Genomic DNA, 14732 nt, shown 5'->3' with positions numbered 1-14732 from the left:
AGGAAGGTTCCCCCTTTTAAAGGGTCTTCTGGGAGAAGCAAGCCGGTGGAGGACTTGGGGGCAGGAGGTCTTCTCCCTGTTCTGACACCTCACTAACATGAGGACGTCTGCTCCCTCCCCAAGCCTACCTCACCGTGCACTGGCACAGGTTCGCGATAAACACACGTGCCCGTTCTGAACAATGCTCTGTTGACGGCTACATTTTAAATCTCTTGTCACAATTTTGTGGCGGGTGTTTGTAGGGTAAGGTTGGTGTGAACTCCAGGACGAAAGACAGCTGTTGAACAGTGAGCCTGACGCGATTTTAATAAACTGGATGAAAACCACGCCCATGGTTTACAGCGAGTAGATCATGGGCACCAGTGGTAGAGGCGCGCGCCCATCTACCGGTGCGGAGAGGACGATGTCCCCAGAGAACAGGTCCCTGGCTGGTTGCAGATGGAAAATGCAATTCTCTGCAGCAATGTCAGCACGAGGACCCCAGGCAGAGATGTCCCATCCCCCCGCTTTGATGCATTATCAGTGAGGCTCTGTCAACATCTGGGGAGAAGTCACAGTGCCTTATGCCGAAGTTTGTCACAAGGAGATCATGCACGTGTGTGTGGCACCGTGTGTGTGCGTGTGTAACCGAGCACTGTGAGTCTCTGCGCACGTCATGCATGTGGGTGCGAGCACTGCCGTCCCGAACCCCTCCCCAACCTCAGACTCTCACAGCAATTCCCCAAACCTTGCAGTTTCCAAGCACAGACACCTGCTTTCCCACACCCACATTCCTGCAGAATAAAAGCATGACACAGCATGGGGTTGGCAGACATTTCCCAGAGCGCCTCGGAAGTTACAGATGGCATCGCAGTGTCAGCAGGTGTGAGGGGACCCAGCCCACACAACCCCGGCCCCGGCCCAGAAGTGAGAACAGACGGTCACTTGCAGACAGTGAGTCTGAGAGCAGCACTCCCCACCTTCGCCGCTAGCCTGACCCGACCCACCGAGCCCGGCCCAGTCCCCACGCGAGAAACGCCAGACTTTCAAGCACACTGTTTCCCATAACCCATCACGTGGGCCAAAAACATCCACTCAGCCACTACGAAAATGCAGCATTTCTATAGTCTAATTATAATTACTGGCACCTGGTTGAAAAAGGGATGTGTTAGTGGGTACTGTAGTGGTTTGATTCCAAAAACAAAGTACTATTTGGAGAATGTAAGAAATTCGGCCAATTTTGTACACATGGCTCCCCAATACAGATATTTCAGACACAAGTTAGTTTTCTAACAGTATCACTAAAATCACAGACTTGGACATCCCCCAGTTTTTTCCTTCATAAAATAAGGCTCGGTGACTCATGGAGTCGCACACCTGGAAAAAGATTCCTGTGTGATGGCGTCTCCCAGAATGAGAGGCACGGAGGGCGGCGCACAGCGTGTGCTCATGTCCCTCTTCCTTCCATTTGCTCCATGAGGTCGTAGAAGAATTATTAGGTGCAAACGTTAGTGGACTAAAAATATTTGTCAGCAATTTTTAGCTCTTGGACAACCAAGGAGTTTTTAAAAATAAATATATTTTAATTCCACATGATGCACACCCTTGGCTTTTAAGTGACGATGAGTCACTGGGAATACGAGGTTCGCATCACTGTTAATTACAGATGTCATCATACTGCAACAGTCGTAAGTTCTGGCCTGCGCCGTGGCTCACCGTGTAAACGTCTGAATCATGAACAGAATTCCTAATTATAAGATGTCTCACTTTTAAAAAGTGAGTCTAAAAGTACATCCTAAAGGCAAGCACTTCGATGTTTTACATGAAAACTCGGGAACACGCTCGGTGCTTCGTTCTCACTACGGCTGCTGCGACCATGGACGCAAGTCTGATCTGGGAACCTGGATGCAGAGATCACAAGTCCCTTCGGAGATGGTCAGATCAATCACAACTCACGCTGTCTCACTCTCTCCAGTGAAGATGACCAGGCCCATTTATATCATTTTTGGTAAAATACCAAAGGAAAATGGATTATTTCATAGGTTATACTCCTGGCCCTATCAAGCCTTCGGCGTATCAGGCCCTCTTCCGAGAAACAAAATAACACCAACAAACCATCTGGAAATGGACACAGAGAATGAGCCTCTTTTTCTTTGCAAACATATACATATAAAACCAGAACTTTTTTCTTTTTTCCCCAAAAGAAACATGTGGCGGTTTCCACTGCTGACTACAGTCCTTGTGGTCATTCCTAAAAAACCCTGCATCCTGAATCAAAGAACCTTCCAGAGTCAGACCAGATCCCCTGTGGCAGAACCGTCTTAGAACAGCTCTCCCTGTTCGTCCCCGCCCCCTGACTCCCACAACCACCCCACGGGGTCCCCTGGGAACCGCACGCAGGCCCGGGCGCACCCGAAGGACTCGGCGGTGGTCAGTGGCAGGCGCGGGGTGTACTCGCAGACCTACCCGGGCACCTGGGCGTCTTGTGGGCCACGGCCGTGCCGCTGACGGGCCTCCCATTGGGCGTGACGCACCAGCAGTATCCGGTGTAGCTGTGACACTGCACCTGCGGGCGGGTGGGACAGCGGTCAGCTCCGGCAGCGCGTCTCCCGTGACCCCGCACCTGTGCAGCCGCATCCAGGACGCCTGCCCATCTGAGCCGCAGCCGCCGCTCATGTCTCCACGGGGGAGCTGGGCCCCAGGGCGTCCAGGGACACGTTCAGCCTCTCCCTGCTGCACCACGGCAGACATGAGGGGAAGGGACAGCATCCCTCCCCACCTCAGTCCGTGGCATCCCTCCTGCTCTGTCCCCACCCCAGGGTCTCCCTAGCATCTCTCTTGCTCCCACTCTCTGACCCCAGGTCTCGCCAGCATCCCTCTGACTCCCCAGGGTCTCCAGGGCATCCCTCGAACTACCCCTTCCCCCATCTCCTCAGCCTCCCTCTTGCCCACTCCGGGGTCTCCCTGTCATCCCTCCCTCTCTCCCACCCCGGGGTCTCTCCAGCATCCCTCCGGCCCTGCCCCCTGCCAGGCTCTCCCTGGCATCCCTCCTGCTCCCCAAGGTCTCCCCAGCATACTTCCAGGGTGGGCTCTACTCTCTACTCTCAGAATCCTTCTGGGACTAGATCCTCAGAGAAGAGCTTGGTGCACAGGGGCTGACCCACCTCAAGGGGGTTGGGGGGCAGGACACAGTGAGTGACACAGGTAGACAGCGTGGCCCCAACAGAGACACCTGCTCCCCAGAAAGGCGTGAGTGAATTCACTCGCACAACTGCCCATGGAAGTCAGCCCTGTCCTTCACTCGCTCCCGACTGGGGCAGCGACCTCTCCCACAGGAGCCCCCGGCCCTCCTTCCCACGGCCCCACCCACGCCTCCAGGTGCAGAAGCTGCAGGAAAGCAGGTCACCTGGCTGTAGGTGCCGTCGTCGTTGCATTCCGGGATGAACACCTGCTGCAGCTCCTTGCGGGCCTGCTCCTGGGTGTACTTCCTCTCGGCCACACACCTGGACACGTCTGTGGAAGGAGCAGAGCACAGGTGTCCCTTACACACCCCGGAGAGGCAGGTGCAGAGTCACCCACCGTGGGTGGGTGGGGCGGAGGGTCCCCCATGGGAGGACCTCAGGCCTGTGCGGTGAGAAGACCTGAGGCTCAGAGACGGTCCCTCTGCTTCTCCAGCTGCAAGGACATTGCTTCCTCGAAGGTGAAGACGTCCCCCTGTGGGGCCAGCAGCAGACGGACGTCTGTGGGTCCAAGCAGGGGTATGAGCACACCAGCTCCAGGACACACACTGCGGGCCAGGTCTAGAAGCCCCTCTAAGATCAGAGCCAAGGCTCTGGCCCTTGGCTGCAAGGTCTGGAGACTGCCTTGGCCAGGAAACCACAGTGGTCCTCGTGTCCGTCATGCTGCCCCAAGGTCTCAAAGCCATACTGAGGTCCTTCCTCCCACCCCCAACGACGAGTGGAAAGTCTGACAATAAGTCAGATAAAAAGTCACATATCCTTAGTCCTCCTTCCACTCTGTCCCATATTTTCAGGCATTTGTACTAACATCACCATAACATATTTCAGTAAAAGTTTCTACGTTCCTCCGGCTCCTCAAGGAACAATATTCCGGGACCCAAGAAACTCACAAAAAAAGGAAGAGTCTGAACACACTGGCATGTGTCATCTCTGTCCGGAGACCAGGAGTTTGGAGACAGACCCTCGAACCAAACACGGAGATGGGTGTATTGCAAGGGCCACCCTTGCTCAGGAGTGAGTCTCCTCTGCTGTCCCCATAGCCTGCCACAGCCCACGCATGACCTCCAGGACCAAAAGGGGCCGGAGCTCCTGCTGCTCATGTTGGACGTCTGTGACAGGTGCAGAGGCATGGGCCCCCCAGAGCCCCCAATAGGGCAGGGGCAGCAGCACACCCCTGTGTGTCATCCACGAGCCCCAGGACACCAACGCCAGCTCACATTTCCATTCCTCAGGCCGCCGTATGATGTCGCTCGTCTGAGCTTGCAGACTCAAGAAGAATGGCTTTCCCCATTTTTCTGAAGTGTTTCCAGATTTAAATAACAAGTTGTCTAGATCTTAAAGGCCATCTGGACTCCAAGATATACTTCTTCAAACGTGTCCACTGGCCAAGATCTTTAGATGGTGACTTTTGATTGCCTGGTACTGGAGACGGCTGGCTCAGACAGCGTGCCCTCTGGGCACCCGCTCCAGGGCTCCGGCTGTGGCCACAGCTCCTGCGGCGTCCAGGGGCTGAATATAGACTCTGCCACTCCACACGCCCGTCCTGGGCTTCAGGGGGACGCGGGCTGCAGGCTGTACCGTGAGTTACGGGCACACACGCTGTAGAAAACAGCCTTTCATCCAGGCTCTGCACTCACGTCCTGATCTACAGTCCGGCCTGGCCAGCCCGGGCTCAGCAACATGTGGTTTTAGTGTAGTCTGTGTTTTAGCTGAGGACAAATCATTGCTTTGCTGGACTGCTGTCCTCGTTTTTTAAGTATAACCTCTGGTTTGACTGTCTAAAAGGAAAAGCGATAGGACTTGCAGCTTGCAAGCTCTCACCAGGGCACAGATGGAATTACAAATCATCTCTAATATTTGGGCTATTGTGGGACATGGGAAAAGAGCATAAATTTTCCAGGCAACTCACAGACCTTGTTCCTGGCTTGGAGGCCTTCCTAGAAGACTCTGCATTCAACTGCTGATCAGCTCAAACTGGGGCAGGCAACTCGCCCCTCTCATGGGAGATTGAATTCCCCGTGTTGGTCCAGCATGTCGCCGGCTAGGAGGTTGCCGGAGGCAAGCCTGCGGCACAGAACTGTGGGGCCTGTGTCAGCCGTCCTTCGAAGATGCACGCTCCGTTTGCCCACCCACCTGCGTGCCCCCGACTCTGCGTGTTCTGAATCAGGGTCTTTACCCCTGAGAGGGGTCAGCGGCCACCAGAGCAATTCCACTGAAATACGCAAGAACTCTAGCAATGCCACTCGGAATTAGTCGCATCTCCCTTCCCTTCTCTTTAGGTCGTGACTTGTTACACTGCGGTCAGAACACTCCACGCCAGATCGACCTTTTTGGCAAGCAGTTCGCCCTAGGTGCCGTGCCGCGTAGTGATCCTGGGGGCGGACCCTCCCCCGTGTCCTCAACATCACTTTAAACCCTTACACGGTTGATGTACGCCCACTCGGGCTAAACCAGATGTCCCTCTTTACTGAAATCCAGTACCAAGCACAGCGAGATGAGAGGCGAGACGGGGTGTTTTCTGGGTGGTGACTCGGGCGGGAGCGGCTACCACACGGTCCTGACTCGGAGTCGGGGGCCGTGTGCCGGGGTGCAGGCGGGCCCCGCCGCTGCGTGCTCGCGGCCCAGCGCTGGCCCAGCGCAGACAGGGCTGGCCTCAGAGTGGGGGAGCCAGACGAGCGGCGGCGGCCAGACAAAGGAGGCATGCTGTCCTGGGGCGGTGGCCGCAGAAGCGCTGGTCCTGTGAGTGACGTGCCTTTTATTTGTCCTGGCACCCAGTGAAGGCAGACACTGTTTGAAAGGTTCTAATATTTTATCCACCCGTAATTTTGAAGGCCAGACTCTGAGAAAAAGCAAGGACTCTGTGCTGCAAAGCTCTTTGCCTAAATAGAACATTTCTCCCTCCCTAATACAGGGGGTTGTGCTGTGATAAAAGGCCAGAGGAACAGGCAGGGGGACCCCTCCCTCCGCCACCAGGCAGCAAGGACAGCAAGGGGGAGTGTCTGCTGGAAGCATCGCTTCAGAGTCGAGAAGAAAGGAACAGAGTTTCCCTTCTAAATGACTATTATCAGTTTAAATGCAGAGAGCCAGAAACAAATTATAACAGGAAACGCTTTAGTCCATAACCGGGGTGGCCAATTAGACACCTGCGAACTCTCTCGCAACATTCACGCAGGAAACGACCAACGACAACCATCTGTGCAGGATTTAACCACGAGCGTCTGGGCATCGAAACAGACCCCACAAACTGTCACCAAGCCCCTCTAATCAGGTCTGAGTGCAGCCTCCCAGGACAGACGGCGTGAGGCTGTGCCGACAGGCTCCCAGCTCTGCGGGTGCATGAACACGTGGAGAATGCGGGCATTGTGAAAGCTCAGGGAAGACACTGTTCACGTGACGTTCCAGAAAGCGCTGGTGGGTTTCTGACTGCAGCTTGAACGTGAAGGCGATGGCGCTACCTGTCGTCCTGCCGACTTTAGTCCATGAAGAAGGACGTTTCTAGCAGCAGACCTACTAGAACACTAGAAAGGAGTTAAAAATGTGATTTGTGTAGGCTTTCTGTAACGGACAAGCGCAGATACAATTAAAAAGTCCTAGAACACCTCCTTATGTCATGGCTGCCTCAGGAAGCCTGCTGTGGGCAGGAAGAAGTGTGGCTTACACAGGGCGGGTGGCACTGACCAGGACCCAGCCTGAAGACTGGACAAAATAGAGTCACATCCACATAGACGTGCACACACAGACACACGGGCACAGGCACACACAGACACAGACATGTGCACCAGCTACATGTGGGCACACAGTGATACATGCATGCACATGGCTACAGACACACGCGTGCACACATACACAGACATGTGCATTGTGCACATGTGTGTGCACATGTGTATGTAAGACATACCTACACGGAGACACACGTGTGCATACACCTAAATGCACATGTGTGCACGTGGCATGCACGTGTGCACTGATACACACATGCACACAGCCACGTGCACATGTGCATACCCTTATGCAGAAATGCATGTGTGTGATATGGCCATGCATGCATGCACATAGATACATGCACGTGCACAGCCACATGCATGTGTGTACACATATATGTGGAGACGTGTGATGGTCCATGCACACGTGCACACACATGAAGGACACACGTATGTGGAGATGCACGTGTGTGATACGACCAGGCACACGTGCACACACGTGAGGGACACATGTGCGGACACACACGTGTGCACGCACATGTACATGAACGGACACACAGATGTGCACATATACAGACACACATGCAACATGGATATACATGCACAGATGCACACAGAGACACGCACACACACGCACACACACCTATATCCTACATAGACTTCTTCAGTGGAAGTACCTGTTTTATTGAAGAAAGTAGCAGCAGCCTGACCACCGACTTACAGTAACCGAACCACACCCGGACACAGACGCTTGTCTGGCAGCATCCGGAACCTTCTGTGATGACGCTGCTTTCCTCGGTCCGGGCAATCCCAGGGTGGCTGTTTCTGTCACGTATGCGTGATCACTTTGATTCCAGAAATCTCACAGCAGTTCCCACGCCTCCTGGCATTTTACGGTTCTTCTTCCCTTTTTTTTTTTTCTTTTTTGGCTTTTTTATTCAATGCCAGCAATTTTGTTGAAAAGAAATCTCCAATTGCCTCAGATCAAAAGAAAAGTATTAATGTGTTCGCTAAGTTTTGAACATCGAAACCCCATGGATCTAGAAGTCCTTTTGCGTAAACCACTGCCCTTCTCTTCAAGGTCAATGTCAGATCCCAACAGCAAATTCATAAAATATTTTAATCCAATATAATTAACTATGGACTAAAATATTTCAGCTTTTGTTTTCAAACTAGTATATTCGAAACAGGCCTATGGAACCATCACCCCCCATCCGTGGAATAGCCCTCAAAACACGCAGTTTCCCATGTGTCAGACTAGGGTATACGAGCCCATTCCAAAACCAGGTAAAGTACAGAGGAAAAATTCGGACGGTTATGGGTATCAAGTGAAGGGCATAAGGGGCATTCAGTCTTGTGCTCGCTCCTGCCCACTCAGAGCAGGGAGATTCGGGCCTGCTGTGCCGTCTGTCTGCCGTGTTTGTGCCCACCGAGGACAGAGGAGGGTCGCAGCCAAATCTGCCCATGGAGCGGGATCCCTGTCTCTGGGCCCCTCTGCACAGTGGCTGGCTTTACCTCCCCCCATCCCCAGAAACCTCCTCCTCCCCGTTAGCCCCCTGAGCAGACTGGAGGTGTTGCCTGCTGGATGTCAGCAGAGGGTTGGTAAGTGGCTGGCAAAATGCACTGGCCTGCGGGAGGGAGCCAGCCCCTAGAAGAGGTCTGCCGGGGGTGGGGGGCCGGGAGCGGGGACCCGGGAGCAGGGCTCAAAGCGCTTCTGCAGGAAAAGTCAGATTCCGGATTGAAGCCCGTTTCCAGGGAGACCCCCACAGGGCATAGACTCACGTCCCTCGCAAGATAGGGTGGAAAGGGGAAGCTTCCGGGTCTCCACCCTGAGCCCTCAATCTGCCCCAGCCGAGGTGCGGGATGCCCAACACTTTGTTGTATTTATTACGTGGGCTCTGCACCCCGCACGGAACCCAATGTAGGGCGATCGTGAGATCCAGACCCTGAGATCCAGGCTGGGCTGACTCAGGAGTCAGACGCTCCACCGACGGAGCCCCCAGACGCCCCACCCAGTTATCTTACAATAAACCTGCGGCGAACAACATCGTTCTAAAGTGACTCTAATATTTGTACCTGTGTTGGCGGAAGCACCAAGTAAACCTGATTTTGAAATCTACAGGCACCTGCACATTCTTTTTATTCTCTCGCTTTGGATGTAATGGAACCAGCTTTCGTGAGGTGAGTTTTACTTCCACCCGCTTCCCTTCGCACACGTTCTGTGCCACAAGTTTACAGGATGGCATTGGAGCTGAGTGAGAACCCCGACCAGGAGGGTTAGCCAGAGCCAGGAGCCTGGGTCCGAGCACACGGAAGCCAGCGAGGACGTTATCCAGAAGCGGTCCGGCAAGGCCCCACGGCGGGCACAGCCGAGCTGAGTCGTGTTTCCACCTGGAGAGGACAGGCCCCTCTGGCCCGGCTCTGACCCCGCACGGGCGCCCACAGCACGAGCGTTAGCCCAGAGGCTTCCCCTGGCGGCTTCCTCGCGGCCTTCCGAGACCGCAGCTGATGGCCGTCGTCTAAGGGAGCATGCCAGACGCAGGACCGTTAACTCAACTGGTACCCGTCACCTCCGTGGCACGTTGCCACAAGCGATGCCAGCACAGCTGATTGCTTCTAGATCCTTCTCTGAAGACCAGGGTGTCTGATACTGGAACTTCTTCTTTAGATGACTCCCCCTGTGTCAGCACAGATAACGGAGGGACAAAACTACACTCAAGGCATCCGGATTTCTCTCAGATCGATGTGTTTAGAACCGGGACACACGAACTAGACACAGAAGGGGAAGGAAGAGGAGGGCCTACATGCCAGCTTCTCCATGGAAGCCACCTGGAAGCCGTGGACCTGCTGCTTCCGTGGCGCACGGCCAGTCGCGTCTTTAAGTTCCAGGACAGATGCAGCAGCCACGGCGCACAGGTGAGTCCAGCAATTCCGCACATCACTCCACCCATCGGCGTCCACGCACCCCGCGTCCTCACCCCTGCTCCCCGCCCCCCCGGCCCTGCCCTCTGGTCCCCATCTGCGCGCTGTGTGGTTTTGGGTCTGCTTCTTGGTTTCTCTCTCACAAACTTACTTTGCTCATTTATCTTGTTTCCTGGCTTCCTCACATGAGTGAGATCGTAGAGTATCTGCCTTTCTCTGACGGACCGATTTCACTCCACGTAATCCCCTCGAGCTGCATCGGCAAGATTCCCTTCGCCTTTATGTCAGAGTAATGTTCTGCCGTGAGCACGCGCACGCACACACACACACACACACGTCTGTGGACACTTGGGTGGCTCCCAGAGTCTGGCGATCATGGACATTGTTACTACAAACATCAGGGGCACATATCCCGTCAAATTAGTGTTTCTGTATTTTGGGGGGTGAATACCAGGAGTGCGATTGCTGGGCCATAGGGCAGCTCTGTTTAACTTCCTGAGGACCCTCCGGGCTGTTCCCCAGAGTGGCCGCACCAGCTTGCGTTCCCACCAGCAGTGCACAAGGGCTCCCCGTTCTCCACGTCCTCACAAACACCTGTTGTTTCCTGTCTTGTTGATTTTAGCCGTTCTGACAGTGCGAGGGGAGATCTCTCCGTGGTTTGATTTCATTTCATTTCCCTGATGATCAACAATGTTGAGCATCTGCTCATGTGCTGGCCGTTTGTCTTTTTTCGAGAAATGTCTGTTCATGTCTTCTGCCCATTTTTAACTGGATTATTTGGGGTTTGGGTTTAAGTTGTGCAAGTTCTTTATACATTTAGGAACTAACCCCTTATTGGACACGTCATTTGCGAATGTCGTCTCCCATTCTGTAAGTTGCCTTTAGTTTTATTGACTGTTTCCTTTGCTGTGCAGAAGCTTTTTATTTTGAGGAAATCCCAATAGCTCATTTTGGCTTCTGTTTCCCTTGCCCCAGGAGACAGATCTGGAAAAATGCAAATCATTTTAGTCCCTGGACACCCGTCGGGGCGCCAGTCCTTCCCAGTAAAGTGTGTGAGAACGCCACGGGCGATCTGTGTAGAAAAGCGACGCTGAACAACGCAGGAATGGTGGTTCCTGCCACGCAGGAGTCCTGGGGTCTAAACATCGCTTCTTCAAAGACTGTTCCATCTCCAAATATCTGGGCTAACTCAGTCTTTGTCGAAGGCACAGTAACCAATTTCTAGTGTTGGGGGTTCAGTTTGGGAGGCCTTGGGTGTCCTGGTTCATGGTCCCCGTGAGGGGTGAGCTGTCCAGTCACTACAGGTCTCTGAAACCCACGTGAGAGATCGTCAGAGGAAAGCTGGGGGCCGGAGCCTCTGGGGTTCTGGACAGTCTCACACGGGCCATCGTAGAGCAGGGAGGAGGCTGTCCTCAGCCTAGACGATGCTGTCATGACCCGCAAGTTCTTACAGAGGCCCTGGGTGCCACGGAACCAGAAGTCAATCAAGCGCAGGGCAAGGGCCAGGAGGTCACCTTATAGGTGAAGCCCACTCATTCTCATCCCGGTGACTCTTCAGGGAGCCACTCATAGCAAGGAACGCTGGTTTCCCAAGTGTCCTGGCACAGACCTGCCTCACTTCCCTTCATCACGCTTCCCAGATACGCTGCCACCCAAGGCTCATGGCAAACCAGCACCGAGAAGTCAGCCAGCGCCATGTTTCCAGCAACACGTGTTCACTTCCTGTCTCTGAGCCACATTTTGGTGCTTCGCGCAACATCTCAGTCCTTCTCGTGGTTATGACACGTGGAGGTCTGTGGTCACACGCGTTACCGAAAGCTCAGATGAGGGCTGTCATCCTTCAGCACCAACGTGTTCTGCAAGTGAGATACGTGTGTTGTTTTCTTAGACGCGATGCTTTTACACACTTGTAGACCGCAGGGTAGTGTAGACAGAACTCACGTGCACACCAGGAAACCAGAGCATCGATCCGCCTCGTGCTGTTGGGGAGCTTGCTTGCTGTGGCGGTGGGAGCCCAGCAGCCACGTCTCTGCGGCGCACCGGCACCGAGTGACCAGAATCCCGGAACGGCTCAGCGGGCGCTGAGCGGTGACTTTAGAGCCAAACAGAGTGAAGCTGCTTCAGGAATATCGTTCATTCGCTTGAGAAACAAAGGTTTCGCGTGTGTCTGGGTCTCTGTCAAGACCATCTGACGTCCTTCATGTCTGTTTTCTCCAAAGGAATCAGAAACAGCACAGTTCGCCGAAACCTAACGGCCACTGGGAAAACGGGTTCGAGGACCATGCCGAACCCTGGGAACCCGGGTGGATGGGATTTGATAAATTACGTTCTGTTTTCTACAACTGGGGAAGGATATTTAAAGAGAAAGAATCATTTTTCATCTACAAAAGTCTTTTTATAAAGATACGCATTGCTTCCTTCCATCCCACAAAGAGAGGCAGGGCGAGTCCTGGCTGCCCCAAGAACCCAGCGGCTGCCTCCACGCGTGCCCTTTCGAGGTAGTTTTCACTGTGGGAGGTACGTGCACGTATATATGTGACTCCGCGACATAATTTCAAATGTCACTAATTTGAATTATCTCACCTTTCATGGCATTCTTCTATGAAAGATGTTTCTTATCTGTGCTTCAAGATTTTAAAACTATATTTGCGAAGGAAGTAAAATCGTACGGGGTTTGTTCACTGAAATTACAGCTCTCTCCTGCGAATGCTGCTGTCCGCGGGGCCGGCACTGGAAGAAGAGCCTTCCTGTGCGCCCCGTGGGTGGGTGGTGGCCTCAGACCCCCAGTGTCTTCGGACCCGGGTGCGACCCCCCAGTGCGACCTCACCCCCACCGCAGAGCCTTCCTTTCAAGTAAAATCAAATACTTTGTTCATCGCATTTTCATAAATGCAGTAACTTACTGAAACGGAATTAAAGCCACGTTTCCTGCCAGCAGCAGCTGCTCCCTTAACCTCGCGTGTCCCTCCGGGGGCAGGTCCAGGGGAGGTTTGCCGGGGCCAACCCGGCGATGCCCAGAGCCTGTGCGCCCAGGCCAAGGACCGGCGCAGCCACAAGAGAGGCAGGGGGCGTGGCACCGCGAGGGGCGCCGTCTCAGCACAAGTCAGCGTGCACCGGTCCCTTTTCTGCCTCAACTCCCCAGGGCTTCCCATTTCCCGCTAAGTAAGAGCAGAGCCCCCTGCCAGTCCAGCGCTCCTTAGGGCAGTCCCCCTCTCATGTCCCCCATCCTTGTGTCTCTGCTCGGCCTCAGCGCTGGGGGCGTGGCTCCCTGCACAAAAAGGAGACACACCTTCTGTGTGGTTCCCACTCGGGGAGCAGCACCCAACCACAGGGTAAGAAAGGGACTCAGTGGGCAGTGCTCTGCTGTCCCCTCACAGAGAGGACTTTCCCAGCGTCTCTGGCCAGAGGGCCTCCCAGGCACCTCGGCTCACACTAGGGCCCCTCTGGGGCTTATAAATGCTAAGGGTCTAAAACACTTGGACTCTGAACAAAGCACGATGGTGGAAAGAAAGCCCTCATGAACACGTGACTGCCAGTTATGGGCAACACCCAGGTCCCAGTACCAGCGTGCAGTGCCTGCGGACAGGACCCGTCTCGGGCGAGCCCATGGCCCCAGCGTTGGCGCCGGTGCTGGTCCCCATGGGAGCCTGGGTCTGCGGGCAGAGCTCTCCCGTGGGGCCGAGGAGGGGGCTCCGCAGGAGCAGGCAAGGTGCCAACTTAGTCACATGCAGAACTGGCCGGAACGTGTTCACCTCAGATACCGCGATCGTCTCATGAAGGAAGGACGAGCAGGTGATTCAGAACGTGGCCAGGCTTGGAGCCGAGACCCGGCCCACTGTGGCCGAGGGAGTTCCACCTTGCTGAGGGCCTGCTGGGCCAACACGGAGACGGAGCAGAACCGCATCTCAGAGGCGGCTGTACTCTGGTCTTTTCTCTTAGCTAACAGGAAAAAGAAGGTAAATCCCTTTTGAACGCAACTGTTTGTGCGGAAACATCAGCGTATTTTGCCGAGTCAAACCCTTCATTAACATAGGAAGGATTTCAGTGTTTGTGCTGGTTACACCGAAATCTGATTCTTGAATCAGGACAATCAGAAATTACACGTGAAACGTCAATGGGAAGGACAGTCACAGACAGCGGGCGCAGGTGCTGTGTGGGTCCCTCGAGCTGGAAGGAGAAACAAGGATGCTAGGAAGCTGGATGGCCCCCGGGGACACTCAGAGCAGCACGTGTCCTGCTCAAATACCCCAAGGAAAGAGCATTAAATAGCTTCAAAAATGCCTCTGCTCCTGGGAGTCACAGAAATTACCGTGGCCGTCCGTGCTACTGGCCGCCGCCCCCTTACCTCTGCAGTTTCCTCGATGCGCGATCTCCAGCTGAGGGTCTCTGCACTTGGCGCGCTGGAACTCGCAGCGGGACAGGAAGGTCCTGCCGTCCGACGCGCACAGGGGCTTCTGCAGGGAGCCCCCGCAGTCCAGGCTGCAGTCCTTGTCTTTATCTTGATCGACTCGCAGGAACTTGGGGGAGGGAAAAACAAGAAGCCAGAGAGACGTAAAGAGGCGTCCCGCGGAGTCGCAGAAAACAGAAGTCTGCCCGGGACCACGCAGTCGGCGGAGTGAGGCCCAAAACGCAGCAGAGGTCCCTGAAGCCCCGAGCCCTGGGCCACCAGACCCTCAAGCCAGCCGCGCTAAGGGGTGCACACATATCGGACACGCAGGAGCTCTGCTTGACCCTCAACACTCGCGCTCTCGGTCGTGAATTCACTGGCAAGTCCCCTCCCGCACACGCCGCATCTTGCCGCCCCCCAGAAGTTGCTCCCATGAGTCAAGAGGGGAAGGGCTGGCAGGTAACCCCTTCTCGGGTCCTTGCTGGAACTAGCTGGCCGTCTTCTG

At 54.7% G+C, this 14732-nt stretch overlaps 1 protein-coding gene across 2 annotated transcripts in view; it reads right to left on the bottom strand.

Moving 5' to 3' along the window:
• Positions 1-14732, bottom strand: part of SMOC2 (SPARC related modular calcium binding 2) — a 148462-nt gene that overhangs the window by 90955 nt on the left and 42775 nt on the right. For both annotated transcript variants that reach the window (XM_047734742.1, XM_047734743.1), the window contains exons 2-4: positions 14186-14357; positions 3386-3492; positions 2446-2545 (exon numbers count right to left, since the gene is read on the bottom strand). In XM_047734742.1, coding sequence (XP_047590698.1) covers positions 2446-2545; positions 3386-3492; positions 14186-14357 — 379 coding nt within the window. The remainder of the gene's footprint in view (positions 1-2445; positions 2546-3385; positions 3493-14185; positions 14358-14732) is intronic.

This window comes from Lutra lutra, chromosome 6 (genome assembly GCF_902655055.1).
Source record: "Lutra lutra chromosome 6, mLutLut1.2, whole genome shotgun sequence".
In the NCBI taxonomy this organism is placed as follows: domain Eukaryota; kingdom Metazoa; phylum Chordata; class Mammalia; order Carnivora; family Mustelidae; genus Lutra; species Lutra lutra.
This window is presented reverse-complemented; position numbering and strand designations above follow the sequence as displayed.